Source organism: Amborella trichopoda, chromosome 11, assembly GCF_054954075.1.
Source record: "Amborella trichopoda isolate Santa Cruz 75 chromosome 11, AtrichopodaSantaCruz75HAP2 v2.0, whole genome shotgun sequence".
Lineage (NCBI taxonomy): Eukaryota > Viridiplantae > Streptophyta > Magnoliopsida > Amborellales > Amborellaceae > Amborella > Amborella trichopoda.
Genome location: NC_142346.1, coordinates 1,236,342 through 1,254,723, shown reverse-complemented (window position 1 = coordinate 1,254,723; position 18,382 = coordinate 1,236,342). Strand labels below are relative to the sequence as shown.

Sequence of the window (18,382 nt, the reverse complement as noted above, 5' to 3'; positions counted from 1 at the left end):
GTAGTGTCTCAAGATGCACTATTTCCAAGACTCAAAATCTTTTTTTTTTTTTTTTCTCATATTCTTGCATCTCAATGTCGAGATGATAAAGTAGAGCATTTTTCAACATTAAAGCAACCTTATCTTATGGATTTTTGAGGTGCATCTTTAATTCTACATTTTAAAGTCACGACCTTATATAAATTTTTTCTTTTAAAATTAGATAAGATATGGTATTGATGAATATTGTTGATAAATAGTTCAAATTTTAATAATAATCGATAAATTTCTCAAAAAATTTTACTCTCTCTCGTCTTTGGACTGTTTGTTAATTCTGTTCTCTATATCCGCTCTATATTCACTCCTATCAATTAAATTTCGGGATAGTGGTAATGACCTCGTTCCCCTAAATTTACCCTTTTCATATTTTCTTTTCTTTTATGCTTATATAGTATGTTTTTAGATCCCCTATATTCACCTTCCAGCCTGAAGCTTTATTTTATTCGCTTTTATATTTTAATTTTAAATTTTGTTAGGATGAATAATGTGGACTGATCTGGATAAGAAGTTTTACGATCAGTCCACTCCACTTATTCAGATATTGAAACAATATAAATAACAAAGTTCCTATTTTTATCGCTTCCCCTCCCCACTCTCTCTCCATATGCCTTTAGTGGTCGTTTGGATATTTAGAAATATATTGTCTGCGTAATACCGCAAATGGATTGTTACTGTTTGTATAGTATTTAGATGTAACTTAAGAAATACATGGCTATTGTTTGACTATGTCTAGAATAAATATGGGAAATGTATTACCAACATTTTACCAGTACTTGTTTATAAACTATCATTTCTATCTTTATTTTGTCACAAAATTCTATTGAAATGTGAAATTAAATTTATGATCACATCATTCTAAAAAGATTTCCTAATAATAACATCATCACCATTTCAAAAAGATTTTTTAATAATAACTTGTACTATTCAAAAGTCATCATCAAAATAATTTTTTACTTATTTTACATGCCTTTGGCACTTACATGGAATCACATATATTCTAAAATGGTTAGACTTTGGTTTCAACATGATAAGTCATTGGAATAATATGATTGGAATAACATGTTTTTATTGTGATAAGCTTTTATTTAGTTTTTATAGAAGTATTTCAAATGCCTATCTATATAATTTCAAATAAGCAATAAATTTATGATACCAAATTAAAAATCTTTATGGTACAAGTTAAAAAATGGGAAGAAGTTTGATTAGTAAACTGGAAGTTTGGTATTTGCAGTAGAAAATTTTGAAGTATTGGAGGAAACTAAAGAAGTATCTTATTTTAATTGAGCTTTTACTAATCTCTTATGAGGAGTATGTTGGGTGATTTTTTTTTTATAATTGTGTTGTGTAATTTTTTATGGTGGGTGAAATTTTTTATTATAATTGCACTGTAAATATCTCATTGATTATATATAGTAAGGAGAATGTATATTTTATTATAATTGTGTTATGTAATTTTTTATGTTGGGTGAAATTTGTTATTATAATTGTGATGTGTAATTTCTCATTGATTAGATATGATAAAGAGAATGAACATGCTAAAAAGAGAGAATGGAAAAAGTTCAAAGGAGAGAGTAAAGGGGCTTAAAAAAAGAAAAGCATTCCTATGAGAGGAAGGGGCTTAAAGATAAAAGGGTTTTAAAAAAATACAGATCAAAAGAAGGGGTTTAAAGAGTGTTTATAAAAAATGTATTTAATGATTTTTTAGAAAATCTCCGGTAATGTTATTCTATTTCTTATCCAAACAGCGGAAATAGTTATATTTTCTCGTAATCGATTATGATGTAATAGATTTTTAGGTAGCCAGACGCAATGTCTTATTTTTTTAGTGTTTCTATGTTTAAAAGATTCCCTTTAATATTTTAAAACCCCCACTAATTAGGTGAATCGGCCATTCGGAAAATCGATATGGAATTGTTGATTCAAATTGATAGCTCTAGTCAATTGAAGAATAAAAAATAAAAAATTTCAAAATTTCAAAAAGAAACAACTAATTAAGAAGTAAAAATACGATAACATTCCACTTCTTTGAGAAAATCGGTCGGTTCGCTAATAAGGAACCAGCCGATTATTGGTTCGGGCAAGAAACGGGACCATTTCTACCATTGATTTCCTATCTGCCGATTTCAAACACCAACTATTTCCAAAAGGTTTTATGTTATTGAGGGAGCATAATGTTTATTTACTCTCTTAAGTAAGAACCAATTTTAGAGTATCCGTACGACCCCAAGTTTTAGAACCGTAAATTCAATACATGACCTGAATTCAATAAAAAAATTTCCTAGTCACACTCTATGTGTGCTTTAAAAAATAATGTCTTTAAGATTGAATTGAAATTTTCGATCCAATTTTTTAATAGTAAAATTCAAGCGTCACAAACTTCAAAATTTACTTTTTTAATTTAATCATCTCGTGATTCCGCCTATAAGTTCCAAAATTTTGGATACAAAAAAGAAGGAAAAGTTTATATAGAGCCGGGGTTCTAAACAATCAAATTAAAACACGCATCAAAAATTTAGAAGAGGTTGTTTTGATACCCAAATATCCTCAAATCGGTTATCTCAACCTCAAGATGCATACACATGAAAAAAAAATGGATTACAAGTTTTGAAAATAGTATATTTTATATTTTCAATCTACACTATTTTTGAAGCTTTAAACTTTATAAATAAAAATAAAGTATATTTTAAAGCTATCAAAAAGATTTCTTATTTTGAAACCACATTTTTTTTATACTATTTAAAAGTAGACTCTAATTTAATTGTTTAGACTTTAGAGCGTTACAAACCACACCCCCAAAGAAACAACCTTCCTAATTCCTCTGCTTGAGAGGGTAAGTATACACTTTACACCGGCAGGAGCATAGTATACACCCTCGGGACTTGATTCCATCAAATTTTCATTGGAAATAGTGATTCGAAGTGTTATGCCCCCGCCCCCTCTTCTCTCATTAACATTTTTGCACTTTTCCTCTCTCTAACTCTTCTCTCACTAACATTTTTCACCCTTTCTCTCTCTAACCCTTATGTCACTGACATTTTTGCGCCCATTTATCTAAAAAAACAATTTTGCGCCCTCTCTCTCCTCTCACTAAAATTTTTTCACCCTTTCTTTCACACTCTTTCTCTCTCTAAAAATGTCAGGACGGTGGTATCATTTATGAGCAAAGCCCTCGAAAGACATACTGAGCTCAAATGTTTCCGCTATGTGCCATTTCTAACTTCCCCTTAGAACCTCTGCAACCATGGGCCCTCTTTCTCTCTCTAAACCACCCCAAAGCCCTCCCTATCTCCTCCCTCTTTTCTCTCTGCACCACCCCGTAACTCCTTTTCCAATTTCTCACTCGTTTTCTCTCGGTTCCCACCCCATACTCTTAGAACCTCTGAGAAATAGGGTTTTAGGGCTAGGGCTACCGTTTCTGAGAGGTTTCTAGGTTAGAAATGGAGATGGATAGCTCTCGAAGACCGACGGACCGTTCGATTCTAAAGAAGCCTAGGTTAATCGAGGGCGTCGAGAGAGATCGAGGGCCTAATGGCCTTGTTGAGAGAGAAAGGCCGGGGCTTAGAGGTACCTCTGGCCCATTGCTCCCTAGGTATAGGTTAGATAGAGAAGGGGAGAGAGGAAGAACGGAGGCTAATGAAGAAACTGATAACCCCAGAGAAAATTCAGGTCGAGGAGCTCAGTTTCAGCAACAACACCACCTTCAAGAGCTCTTGAGCCAGTATAAGACTGCTCTTGCTGAGCTCACATTCAATTCAAAGCCAATTATCACGAATCTCACCATTATTGCAGGTGAGAACACTCATGCTGCAAAATGGATTGCAGCTACTGTTTGCGGTAACATTCTCGAGGTAATTTGGTACAATTTCTCTCTCTTCATACTGTATATGAATCCTTCCTATTTTACTAGTTCTTCTCTCTATATGTCTTTACCCTCTCCCTGTCTCTCTCTAGCTAGTCCCTCTTTCACTTTCTTTCTCTGTATACCTTTTATCTATCTATCTATGTCTTCCTATGTTGATTTCACATGTTCTGGATGGTTTTCTTTTAACTGGGAAAGTTGATATAATTCTAACTTTAAGAAAAAAAAGAAAAGAAAAGGTTGGTATCTTTCTGACTTCGAGGCCACTAGAAATCTTGTTTTATCATATCAACAGCTCTGAAATTATTGCTAGACAACAACAAAGTATTTTGAGAGACTCTGATTTTTTATATGTTTGATGGACTGAGACTTCTGTTTGTGAAAAAGATGCAAAAGGAGGTAGTGACTTTGAAGCTTGTTGAATTATATTTGAGACCATTGTATAGTTCATAACCTGGCCTGTGCATTGAAGTACTATGATATCATTTGTAAGTGTTAACTTGCGGATCGCAAGGATTTAATTTGTTGTCATGAGAACGCAAATAAGTTCTTTGCCATCTCCATCTTGTCGTATGGATAGCATATGAAATCATATTTTGATATTCTTCATTTTTTTGGGTGAATGTATTAGTTTTTGTTGAATGAAAACTGTATTGAATGACATGGTCATCAGGTACAAGGGTTGTTAACAAATAGCATATGCAATTTTATTTTGATAGAATTCATTTTTTGGGTAAATGTATAAGTTTTGTTGAATGAAAAATGAATTGAATGACAAAGTCACCCCGTACAATAGTTGGGAGCAAAACCCAATAGAAAAAGTGGGCTACAAAATGAAAGAGGAAATCAAGGAAAGGGACGATGCTAATGTCTTCTAAGATCAATGCTTGGAATAAAGAATGTGGAGAGTGCTGGAAGTTTAGTCAATAGTAACTGATTATTGCAGCCCCTTTTGGGCAACCATTTGGCTGGGTTATTTCCTTCATGGAAATTATTGTGATGAACCATTTTATGCTTTTTAAGGATTGTTAAATGATTGTATGGAGGGTAACTGATACCCGAAGACAGTCAATAATGCCTTTTGATTGGTTTCTTTCAGTGATTGAGAACTCATTGACTTGCGTTCAGACTCACCCTAGTTACTGGGACCTGGCAGGGTCCTCGGCTCCAGTTCCAAAACCTCAAGAATCTTCTGAGTCAAACTAGGTCTGGGACCCTATTGTGTACTTTTGTCAAAGATTTGGCCAAGTCTTTTTGAGACTGGTTGAGTCAAACCGCTGACTTGGGCTCGGGCGTCACTGTGTCCAAGTTTTCAAACATTGGTTTCTTTCATGGAGAATATGAAAGGCTAACCTTTGTAGACCTTCCAAAGATTGTTGAATGGAAGCAAATCTGGTAAGCAATGCCATGGAGGGATCCTGAGACCCTTAAGGTGGTTAATAGTGATTTGTGAATCCAATTCTGTCCAGATTCTTGTAGGGTTCGGGGAGACTGCTATGAAAATGTTTTGAAATGGGCATAAAAGAAAAAGTGCATGTTTTTCCTTAAAAATGCAGTGTAATTTATTCTCTTTTCATGGTGGGCATAGGATCCATTTGATGCAGGGTGTGCACCCACTGTGTTAAAGCTTGTTTTTTTCCCCCTTGTAAAATTTACCATTTTTATGGCCATTTATTTTGTATTTGTTATTTCATTTGTCCTGGAAAATGTCAGAAATCAAATAAATTGTTTTCCAAACTATAAAAAATAAAGAAAATATTTTTCAAAATACTGACCGCTTCAATGAAAAATTTGATCTATTTGATTTGGAGTACATTTTGTATGCATGGAAATTTTCATCAGCTATCTTTTAGGGAAAAGGATATATGCATTGGCGAACTCACTAGTGTCTCTCTGTTTGGAGTAATTTGAAGCTCTTATAGTACTCAAATTGTTTTGTTTTTTGTCTTTCTATACTTACATACATTTCCCATTACAACAAAAGGGAAAAGAAGCAAACTACCAGATGCAACAACATTATCATCATCATCATCCAAGCTTTATCCTAGTTATTTGGGGTCGGCTAATCTTGTTCCTTCGTTCTTCTGATTCATTATAAGATGTGGCAAAGTTTTACATTGGTTGCCTATCTAACACAATCTACCTCCTTTACCTGGGCTTGGGACGGATAAGGGAAAGTCTAAGGTCCTCAACCTTATTGGACCACCAAATAAAACTACATGACTAGAGGGCATTTTTAGAAAAGGAACCAAAGACAGAACAAGAAAATTGAACTTGAAAAGAGAGAGAGAGGGAGTGAGGAAAAGGGAAGTATAATTATAAAGGAAAACTAAAAACCTACTAGTCAATTAAGAAAGAAAGAATGGGTGGCCTGGGAATGAGCGAACCATGGGAGATCATTGGATATGGTGTGATTTCTAGGGGCCATTTCTGCTGCTTCAAAAGGCAAGGCGAGAGGTGGTCTGGCATGTTCACCTCGAAGTAGGGCCAAAAGAGGTCAGGTCACACTTGCTTGTGAGGAGGGGAACTTATGTTTGAAAAAGTAAAATTCGTTAGTTTTAGAAATGTCACAAAGACACCTTAAATTGCTAGGGTTCATGAGTAATTTTGACAAAAAGAATAGTGGTATGACATGTTGGATATAGGAACTATCTTTGTAGTATGCAGCATAAATTGGGCTTTGACTTGAGAGGTTTGAGATCAGACAGAATAATCACACCCTTTGTTGTTTTTGTGGTACTTTTTCCTTTTGTTAGGGAGTGTTGTGATTGCAGAGTACCAGCATGATTTCTGGTTTCTGCCCCTTCTTTTGGTCTTTCATAATCTGTAATCACTGATGAATTTAGCATTAAATGCAGGTTCCAAGTGAGCAAAAACTTCCTTCTCTCTATCTTCTGGATAGCATTGTAAAAAATATTGGAGGAGATTATATAAAGTATTTTGCAGCCAGACTACCTGATGTGAGTTTTTCTGGCTAAAATTATACTTCCATAAATTATATTTTAGCTTTTATTTCTTGATTCTCATATGTCATAACACATTCTTTATTATTTAGGTATTCTGCAAGGCCTATAGACAGGTTGATCCTTCTATTCATGCTGGTATGCATCATCTTTTCCGGACATGGAAAGGGGTGTTTCCTCCTGCCCCACTTCAGATCATTGAGAAGCAATTGGATTTTCCTCCTGCCACAAACAGTTCCTCTTCGGGAGCACCAGCTTCAAGGCCTGATTCTCAGCGTCCACCACATAGCATTCATGTAAATCCTAAGTACTTAGAAGCCAGGCAACGCCTTCAACAATCAAGCAGGGTAAGTAAGATTGTACTAGTATATGAAGTTCTCTTGTAAGTTGATACTGGTTATGGATATTTCATGAATACTGGTGCTTGATTCATCTGATATAATGGTTATTCAGTTTTGTATGTCATGTTTTGTCAAACATCATATTGTTATAGTTTCAAGGGTTCATGGCATCCTTGTTTGGTTATTGGAGAATTTTGGCATCTTTGGATATTCTGATTTTGAAGTGGTTAGAACCTGGACTAACAACTCAGTCACAGTAATGACTTTAAGTAGGTGTTAATGAATTGTATATTGCCAGTAAATCCTTCTTTGTGTATGTTCATTCCTTAACTAAAGGTAAATAGGTATTTCCAATAAAATAGTTCAGCTATCTCCAATAAAACAGTTCAGCTTTAGCATTCAGTTAAAGTCCTCTTCTGAGAATTGGCATGTTTAGTCCATTTTTTTCTTCCTATAATTCATTGGATATTAACGTTTAAAGAACTCCTTCATCATGTAGGAACTTATGTTTGGAATATAGAACAGAAAATCTGCAGAAAGCTCATCAAAAGGCTATATTAATGAAAAAACTACGGAATTAACATCAGGATAAGGACATAGCAAGCGTCTATAATATATTCTAAGGCTCTGTTTGACAAAACAGAATCTGAATATTCAATTTTAAAAAATATGAATAAAGGCATTGGCTGCTTTGCATATTTTTGAATTATATACTATTCTTATATATCTTCTTTTATGCATGTTTGGCTGTAATTTTCTTAGGTCAAGAATATTTGATTGTTAGGAACACAGAAAATGGGAAAGGCATGGTCTCACAATTTCTCCCTGTGAAACACCAAGGCTAGAGAATGGAGAAGCAAGTCTGCAATGGTGGGGGTTTTTTCAAGAGGGCAAATTCATAGGCTCTACGTCCCTCATCCATTTATCTTATCAGAACTAGTCACGCATAGAACCTATTTCTCTCTCTCTCTCTCTCTCAAGCCTTTCTCCCACCCTTTGAATGCTTGGCCGTGTGAGTGCCTTGGAGATTTGAAGTAAAAAGCAAGTTCTTTCGGGACCAATCTAAAGGTAAGATATAGAGAGAGAAAGAGACCTCCATTGACATTAAACTATACCTTTGCAGTTCGAAATGAGCAAAGCCAAGGCTTCTTGAAGACTGAAACTGTCCCCTAACTCACCTTCACCATATTTACCTTCACAATAAACTAAATAATTAGGAAAACTGAGGAAAAAACAACAAACAAAACCCAACGAAAATTGGGTAAAAAAACAGTAAACAAAACCCATAGGAAATTGGGTAAAAAACAGTGTAAAAAAACAAACCCAAAGAAAATGGGGTAAGGAATAGTAAACAAAAACCCAAAGAACATTGGGCGAAAAAAAAGTAATCAGAACTCATAAGAAAATTTGGTAGAAACAGTAAACAAAACCCACAGAAAATTGGGCAAAAAACACAGTAAACAAACACCCAAAGAAAGTGGCAACATGGGTGTAAAGCCAGCTAACAAAAAGCCAAAGAAAATTGGGTAAAAAATCAATAAACAAGAAAACCAGAGAAATTTGGAAAACAGTAAACAAAAACCCAAAGAAGAAAGAGTAAAAAAAGTAAACAAGAAGCCCTATGAAAATTGGGTAAAAATTGGATGGACTAGAGCCTTTTGAGCTTGATAGATCGATACTGGCGTTAGAGCCAGTAATCCTCTCTTAGGTAGCTGGAGAAAAACCCGATTTGGCCAGAATCTGGTGATTTTCCTGCAATCTTCTTCAAAGCCATTGATGAGTTGCAGGCGATTATGGAGGATTGGGCTCCAATGGTTTCAGAGAGCCGAGCTTTGCTTCACTTTTACATGGGGCTTGAACCATAATGCAACAAGCCATAATTAGTAGGTCGTTTGGATGGGATATGATGGTGGTGGCGATGGGGCTTCGGAGGAGGAGAGGAAGTGAAGAGATTGACAACATCGAGAGTAGAACGGTAATAGAGGAAACCCTTGTTGGACGAGAAAGGGCTGGATGAGAGACAAAGTGTCTCGGCTTAGAAGCAAGGGTAAGGCCTCTGTGTGAACGAGAAAGTGAGCCCCATCAAGTGATGGAGAAATAGAATGCCGCCCATTAAATTTTTAGTATCCCCAAAATTTCAACTCAGCTGAATACTTGGGGATATTGATATTAGACGGTTATTTGGATATTACATAATATGATTTGATCATCTCAAACATGGTCCACAGACTTCTATTATTAGAATTATATTAGATTCTATAATATCCTGAAATATCAGGACATTAGAGTGTAACCAAACATACCCTAAGTTAAAGTTTGTAAATTGAATGACATGAACTTACTGGTTTGGTGTTTGAATCTGGATTCTTCTCAAATGTAGGTGATGTTTATGCCCATATTTTTTATCTGGTTCTGGTCACTCTAAAAAATGCATTCACTCGATGCAAATATTGTATACTATAATGATGGAAATCATCATCATCATCGTCAAAACCTTTTTCCAACTAATTGGGGTCCGCTACACAAGTCTTGGTTTGCCATTCTGCTCTATTAAGGGTCATCCCTTAGTGAGGCTAGCATAGTTCAAGACTCATGACAGGTGTTGACAAAGTTTTACGTTGGCTGCCTACCTAACACACCCCAGCTCCTTCACCTGGGCATGGGGCAGGTTAAGGGAAAGTTTAAGGTCCTCACCCTTCTTAGACCAAGTATAATGATGGAAATTCGTAATATAAATTATATTACGTCTTAAACACATAATATATAGTCAGAATGCTATATGACAGCTATCTCAGTTGGAGAACCTCTTCTCTTGCATGTAGGAGGCATGCGTTAGAATCCCACTGGAGCCGTTATGAAGGCTTTTGTTGTAAATAAAAGAAGCTTGCTTGAATGTGATATTGTGGCTGGATCAATTAATGATCTCATCTGTTTCATATGAGGAATGGGTTCAAATTGCGCAATGCCTCCACTGTGATGTTAAAATAAAAGTATTGCTTCTGCCTCAGACTGCCCATATTCTGCTCCCTTTTCAATCTTAGTTACTATCATGTCCTTCTAAGGTTTTGTTTGCTTGAAATGATTTTGGGCTGGTCATTCTGGTTGTGGTTCTAATGCAACTGACTATTTTTTTGTCCAAAAATAATTTGAGATTGTATCGATTTGTATTTTTCTTGGTCTACTCTTTTATTTAGTGCGAACAGTATGTTGGCTAGTCCCCAGATAGTTGGGAAAATGCTTTACGACAATGATTATGAGTATGTTGGCTAGTAACAGTAATGATTAACTATCTCATGTTAATGATATAAGATCTCTGTGAGGCAATTTCATCTCGTCTTCCTAATATCCTTTTTCCATTTCAATCTCTCTTTCATGAAAGAATGTGGTAATACTCCAAGCCATTTGTTTCAAGTTCACTGCTGTTTATATAGCAAAATCGCACTACATGGTTTTTACTAAATTAGTGTGTTATAGTGCTGATGCAGTTGTATCTGATGGAATATTTTTTATTTGGTTGTCAGTTCAAAATTATGTCTACAAATTTCTCTCTTTTTATTCCTTTATGGAATCCATATGTTCCAGGCAAAAGGAATAAGCGCGGACAACAATGGCGTTTCGTTGGCCGATCATATGGAGAGTTCTGACAGAGCTATGACCAGTGGGAGTCCAAAGCAGTGGCCGGACCTTCCTGTTAAGGTACCTTTGTTGCAGTTTCATACCTGTTTGGTTCCCTTATGATCTTTTCTCTTTTCAATGTAGGCTTTAACACCTGTTGGGAATTCCAATTCTTCAATGTAATGACTTTTCTACCTTAGTTTCCCTGTTTACATTAGTTTCCCTGTTTACCTTTATGCCATATGTTATTAATTTAGTTTTATTCATTAGATTATGCCAGATATGACTGAAGCTGTGTTAACCCCTTTCTTTTTGTGCATATCTTGGTGTTGTTGTGATTTCAGCCTTCTTCATGATAGATCATTATCCTGTTGGATACATGAGTTCTGTTTCTTTTTTTTTTTCTCTTGGTGGGGAGGAGATTCATATGGTGGAATTCAGTTTTCGGCTGTCTTATATTTCTGTCACACTCTAGAAGGAGACGCTTTTGTTCCATGCCTAGTTTATTAAGGTTGTGGAACTTTTAGAACCATTGCAATAAATTCAGACGAGGCACAATAAAGAAGCATCAGTGGAATTCTCTTGTATAATATCTAAATGGTATAAATGATATAGCCTTGAAATTGTGTACGATCTGATATCCTTGATTGGAGAGGTCAGTTAATGGTACAAGGTTATCTATACTAGATGTGAAGTGATGGTATATGTGTTCGTGCTAACAAAGTATGAAATGCTTGTTTCTGTAGCTAATGACTGCCCAAATGTACATGTTCTATAACCTATCACAGTCTTGTCGGGTTGAATGCCAAAGCAATTCAGCATATTTTACTTGCGTATGCATGTTGGTACAACATATTCTGAATACCCAAAAGAACTAACCTGATCTTTTCAGAATTTCAAATAAAAACTAACCTGATCTTTTCAGAATTTCAAATAAAAACAAACCTGATCTTTTCAATAGATGGCTGGTTTTCTTATCTTGATATCTACTTCTGCATAATGTCTCATCACTAAATGCTTTGATATAGGCTCCTTGTGGAACCCACAATTTATCTTTTTTGAACTTGGATTTAAGATAGAGTGACATTTCACTTGTAGTGGGGTTACTAATGTAATGATTGCATCTATGACTTGTACATATGTTATCAGTAGACTCGCACTGGAATCAGGCAACATGCAGAAGGCACTGAGCTATCAGCAGAAGGATACGAAACAGTTCACATCATTCAGGATTCAAATGTCACTATTTATACAAAATGTGGGAATTTCCCATGTAACCTGTTACAGATGGAGGATGATTAGTAACTGATGGATGGTTTTTTCATATGCTAACTAGCTGGGGTGAAGATTATAGCTCTTAATCAAGAAATGAGTAGCACCCCTTTCATCTCTTTAGCTTTCTTGCCCGTTGCAAACGTGTGAATTTTGTATTGTAATGGACAATTCTTTTGTGTTACACAGAATTGAACTGGTGTCACTTTTAAACTGCTGAGCTATCATAGTTGTACTTCGAAAAGAAGCAGTTCTATTTGTACATGAGAATTAACATTAAACTGTTAAAAAGGTAAGAATGACTGCTAGAGAAGCGATGATTGAGATTAAGTAGGAGGCCAGGCATTCATAATGGTTTAAAGCTTAATTCCCTCCTCCCCCTCTTAAAGAGTTTCAATAATGGCATCTGTTACCCCACTTATGGCTGATATGTGTGTGCCCATTATGTTGTGTGGAAGTGGGGACATTTGTTTCCCTTGGATTTCTTGAGCTTTGCTTATTGCTTGTTACCATAAGATAATGCCCTCACAGGTTGACTTCTGATATAAAATCCTCTGGCTTGAGCTTGTGACATCACCATTTGATATCTGCATTTGTTAGTTTTTGTGAATCAAATCCCTGACTGTGAATCATTGATTGCAGTTTTGTCAATTGCTTGGTCATACTCGTGTTTGCTTCTAGTGTTGGATAAATGAGATGTTACTTTTCTTTTTTTTTCTGGATTACTTAGATATCAAATTGGGCTTTACAATTTCAGAACATTCAGCGTCCTCAAAGTGGAGAGCCATTGAGTGAATCTTTGTTTGGGAAGAAGCCCAGCACAGGCTATGGAGACTATAAATTTGCATCAGATCGTGCTAGGCGTTCAGACATTAGAACTGTAAGAAGCATTGAAAGGGTTGTTGAGAAAGAGGAGGGATTGGACAGGGGTAGATATGGAGGAGTCGAAGGCACTACAACAAACCCACCATTTGGACCAAAGAATGGACACAGCATGCCACAATTACCTCAACGAGGTCTTACTGATGCATATGGAAGTCATAGACCATCAAGGCCTGCTCATGTGGTTCCTCAACTACCTCCTCCTCAGGATGTTGCTGGCAAAAGCGGCAGAGGGGGGATTTCCAGGAACTGGAAGAACTCTGAAGAAGAAGAATACATGTGGGATGATATGAATTCTAGATTAACAGAGCATGGAGGGGCTGATAGGTCATCTAAAGACCCTTGGGTTTCTGATGATGCAGGGAACCCAACAAGCATGACAAGGGGCAAGTGGATGCCATCTGAGTCTGATCCTCTAGATGCCAACTGGAACTCACTGGAAACTTCATCTCGGTTGGAGAAGCCCATAGTCGGTGAAGATGGAATGTCTTTGAAAAGAGTATTTTCCCTCTTTGATTTATTTTTGTTGATTGAAATTAGTTGTTTCATATTTACATACATATGGTTTTGGGCATGGTTTTCTATTTTGTTAGTTTAGGTTGAAATTCTGGTATTAGCCCTTCCCAAATTAAATATGTAAAGCAAGATTCACTTGTATTGGTTGTTATGGCCTAAATTTTAGCGAAGAAACTCTTGAAATAAATTTCATCCTAACACTTTCTAAAAAAGAAAAAAGAATTGTACCTTAATGTTGATGAGATTAATGGGATCTGGGAAATAATTCCTTTCTTTTTTTATTTGGTTTTTGAAATGACAGGTTGTTTCGAGAAATTGAATCCAAATTTTGCAAATTCATGATAACTACTGTCTCGGAATTTGGAGTTAGTTTAGAATTCTGTTGTAACCCTTTCCAAAATTAGAATAAGTAAAACAACATTCACCCATTTACTTTCTTATAGCCTAAATTTTCGCTAAGAATCTCTTGAAATAAATTGCATCTTAATATTGATGAAATGAATGTAGCTTGGGAGATAATTCCTTTCCTTTTTTTACATTTGATTTGCAAAATGTCAGGGTATTTAAGAAATTGCATCCAAATTCCACAAATTCTTGATTATTAAAGTCAGAAAAAACTCCCGAACTCCAAAATATTGAGCTTTTTCTTTTATTCTTATTCCCTTTATGATTTTAAATAGATATGGCAAGTCAATCTAACTTTTTCTTTAACCATTATTTTCATATTATTAAGAAATCTTATTAAGAATTGATCCTCCGCAGGAGCCTGACGATCCCCAATTACAATCCCATGGTCAACAAGATATTGATCCAAGGAGCAGGAGAGATACTTCAGCTGAATCTCCATCTCAGGGAGGAGGACCCTCTGAATTTGAGCGAAGACTGTTATCTGGGTGGCCACCACAACAAAATATGAGCATGTCCCAGTTAAGACCAAGGATTCACCCAGTTGATGGCTTGATCCAAACAGGGTTACCAACCAGTTTGGCGTCATCTTCTTTTGGGAAAGCTGGGAATCAATCCAACCTAGGCATGCCTCTTGGGTCAATTCCCTCTAGCTTTGGACCTACATCACAAATGATACCTGGGTCAAGTGGGTTATTTGGACACCAGAGACAACAACCTCAGAGACCTCCTTCACCATCTTCTCAGCTTCCTTTTCACCATTTACCTTATTCCTCTCAGATTCCACTTCATCAACCACCCAGTCTGCATGATCTTGACCCCATGCAACAAGCCCAAGCCCAGTCCTTTACTCAACCAGGTCAAAAGGGCTCACAAGCAATAAATCAGTCCACACAAAACCAGGATTCCTTTTCTCCGAAGCGTCACAATTCAAGCATTTTGCAGAGTCTCCAAGCACCTCTACAGATACAACCACCTCTACGTTTTCATGGTGCTTCATCTTCATTACTGCCTCCCTCTAAACAAGGGCATCACCAGCTCCACTTTGGACAGCCCCCCAATCTAGAAATTCCACATGCTCAACCTCCAACTTTTGGACCTCCTCGAACTTCAGGTTATTCTGGAGCAGGTCTCCCAAAGAACCTACCTGTGGAACCCCAGGGCCAGTCAAGCACAGAGACTTTACTGGCCACTATTTTGCAAAGTGGAATATTGCCATTAGAATCTACTCCTTCAAATACTCAGCCTTTATCGACCAGTAGTTCCGCAATCCCTAGGCACTCTGATTCAATGAGCACACCATCAAATTTGAACATCCAGCCTCCGTTACCAACTGGTCCACCTCCCATCCCGCAAACTTCTTCTTTGCCTGTAACATCAGTCTCATCCTTATTGGGTCCTAACCCACTTGGAAATATGTCATCATTGTCAACGCAACCCGTTGGAATGTTGCAGCCTCCACTACCTCCGGGCCCACCTCCTGCTTCTTCCATTGCAGGTTCATCACAGGCGTCAAGCACGGCAAGTGGTGTATCTAATCAGCTTTCAGGACTCCTTAGCTCACTCGTGGCAAAGGGCTTGATTTCAGCACCAACCTCTGAGTCATCAAACCCCCCTGTTTCTCATGCCCCAACAGAAGTTCAGCACCAAACCGCAGTTGTTGCTACCAGTGCAACTTCAATGCTTAGTTCTAGGAGCCTAGTTTCTTCAACTCCACCAACCTCTATTCCTATAGATGAACCAGAGCTTTGGGTCTCTACTTCAATCTCCAGCGCCCCTCCTCAAGCTCCAAGAGTAGATACCAAGGACCCAATAGCCATTGAACCTAATCTCATAGGTATTGAATTCAAGCCAGAAGTAATCCGGGAGCGACACCCATCTGTGATAAGTGGGCTTTTTGATGCGATGCCCCATCGATGTAGTGCATGTGGCCTGCGGTTTAATCGTCAAGAAGAGCTTAGCAAACACTTGGAGTGGCATGCTTCAAAGAACCATGAACAGAGTAGTGGAAAGAGAGTGTTGAGGAACTGGTATGTAAGCTTGAGGAACTGGGTTGAAGGTGATGTTGGGCCCTCAACTGGAGATGCTTCCTTTCCCTTGGATGAAAAGCTTTCCAATGTAGAGAAAGAGGAACCTGTAGTCCCTGCTGATGAGAGCCAGTGCATATGCATTCTATGTGGTGAGCCATTTGAAGATTATTATAGCCACGAGAGAGATGAATGGATGTACAAAGGAGCCACATACATGAGTGGTAATGGTGGGGATGGCAGCTCTTCTCCAGTTTCCATTGTACATGTGAACTGTATATCAAAAGGTGCAGCTGATGATTTGCTAGAGGCTGAAAACGATAATGTGGTATGTAGTATGTGCACACATGTATGTACGTATGTATTTAGATATCTATCCGCTATGTCTGTGTATCTGTAGGTATGTATGCTTGCCAAGTGTGTCTCCCTTCTTCATTCTGGAAGTTGTGTGCACATCGATTTTTCTTGTGCCATGTCTTGTTCAATGATGCTCATCTGAACGTGATCTACTTTTTTCTGGAGTTAACAAAACCTTTTTTATCCTAAACTCCAGGGAAGAAACAATTTTGTGAATAAATAATATTAAGCGTCTAAACCTGATTACAATCTAGGCCTGGGAAACCTCATTTAATGAACTTTGATAAGGCTGCTTAATATGGTTAGACCCGAAAAATTTATTGTGGCCCTTCATGTAGAAGCCCCAAATCTCTGATATTAATTCAGGAAATATTGCATTTGAATTATATCAGCATCGGATTTCACATACAACTGGTGACTCTACACCTGTTTAGTTTGGTTTTCTGTTACTGATGATGACTTTAACTGTATTCATCATTTATGTCTAAGACTAATTTGATGCTGCTTTTCTTTGGGTCTTTGTGCAGGATAAGGCAGATGGTTGAGACTTAAGAACAAAACACACACTCTATATTTTTTTGTACTGCAGGTGTTATGAATGGAATATGAATGCAATCCACGCTTGTTGGTTTGTGCCTACAGTTGGGGAGCTAGACTCCCTCTTGATCTTATTTTTTGTTTCCAAATTTTCTTCATTGGTAAAGAAATAGATTTTCTGACAAGTTGCTTTCTGTGAGCTCTCTAATGTGGTTTGCATTTTGGTTGCCTACATTTTGTTTTAGTTTGAATCAGGACACATTTAACAAACTGGTTTGTCATTGGGATTTCGGAGCATTATCGGATAATCGTTTATGGAAAGCCCATCCACAATGGCTGGACTTGGGTTCATTTCCAGTCTACCTTGGCACAGCAAAAATTGTACCTTTATAGTATTGGCAGCTAAAACTAATGAGATCCTCATTTTGGCTTTTTCATACAACCGGGTACACAATTGCGTTGGCATCGACTTCATGTTATACAGTTAGTGCTAACTTTTCGATGGACTTTATTGATCTCTCTCTTTATCTCTCTATACAGTTAGTGCGAACTTTTTTTTCTATGGACTCTATGGATCTCTCTCTCTCTCTCTTTATACATTTATCACTTAAAATACTTTTCTATGGACTTTATTGATCTCTCTCTCTCTCTCTCTCTCTCTCTATATATATATATATATATATATATATATATATATACAGTTAGTGCTAACTTTTCTATGGACTCTCTCTCTCTCTCTCTCTCTCTCTCTGTTTGTTTGTGTGTGGCATGGAGAGTGTTTTATGTGGTCTATGGCAGGGAGCCTAGAATCTCTATGTACCAGCAATGGTTTCTCTTTCTTATGTTCTACTAAATTCATCGGGCATGCACTCTAATCCTTTCAAAGTCTGCATCACCTGTGAAAGGTGTTAAGTGGGATGGTTGTGCTTGAGGATAAGTGGGTTGGTTGTGCTTGAGGATAAAGTTATATCTGGTTAATATAGTGTCATGCATATCATGGTAGCCAATTAGGAGTTACCAAAAAAGAAATTGTTAGAACATTTCTTTTTGATGATATGTTCATAGTCCATTTTGAGATTGTTCTCTGAGAAATGGTTCTTAATCCAAATTAGTTAGTTTTAATTTTTAACGAGGATTTAGGCTTCACCAATTAGTTGGAAAAAAGCTCTGACGAGAATGGTGATGGTGGTTAGGCTTTAGGCTTGGCTTGTGGTTCATTTGGACCGTGCCTATTGAGTCATCGTTTAGTTGTTTGAGAAAATATGTGTGTGGAGAAAACTTTTGTGGACCATACTAACATTTCCTAGGGCCTCGATTTGGCCCAAAGCAGACATTGATTTGTTGGAGAGCAACTCGCTTTAGATGCTTCAGTTGTTGGATGATAAGTTATTTTAAGAGGTCCAACTCAATATTTTTTGTTTCTGAAATTTGATCAAAAGGTTAATCGAGTTTGCACAAAATCAAGTGTAAATAAACCCTCCAAAATTTTTTTTTTTTGGGGGAGGGGGGGGGATGGGGGGAGTTATGGTTAAGCGCCCAACACTTTAAAACTAAAACAAGGGGAAATAT

The 18,382-nt window shown here is 36.9% G+C and overlaps 1 protein-coding gene across 2 annotated transcripts; it reads left to right on the top strand.

Moving 5' to 3' along the window:
• The first annotated feature begins 2,970 nt into the window (after window positions 1–2,970).
• LOC18441417 (pre-mRNA cleavage complex 2 Pcf11-like protein) lies at window positions 2,971–17,373 on the top strand. 2 transcript variants are annotated; one of them, XM_006851650.4, is made up of 7 exons: window positions 2,971–3,887; window positions 6,757–6,858; window positions 6,954–7,208; window positions 10,785–10,898; window positions 12,847–13,470; window positions 14,250–16,247; window positions 16,804–17,373. In XM_006851650.4, exons 1-7 carry the CDS (start codon window positions 3,477–3,479, stop codon window positions 16,819–16,821), a joined length of 3,522 nt encoding a protein of 1,173 aa, XP_006851712.1. In that variant the 5' UTR covers window positions 2,971–3,476; the 3' UTR covers window positions 16,822–17,373. The 2 variants fall into 2 exon arrangements, with proteins under 2 accessions (XP_006851712.1, XP_088708048.1); XM_088851922.1 differs by having other exon boundaries at window positions 3,206–3,828.
• Window positions 17,374–18,382: the final 1,009 nt, after the last annotated feature.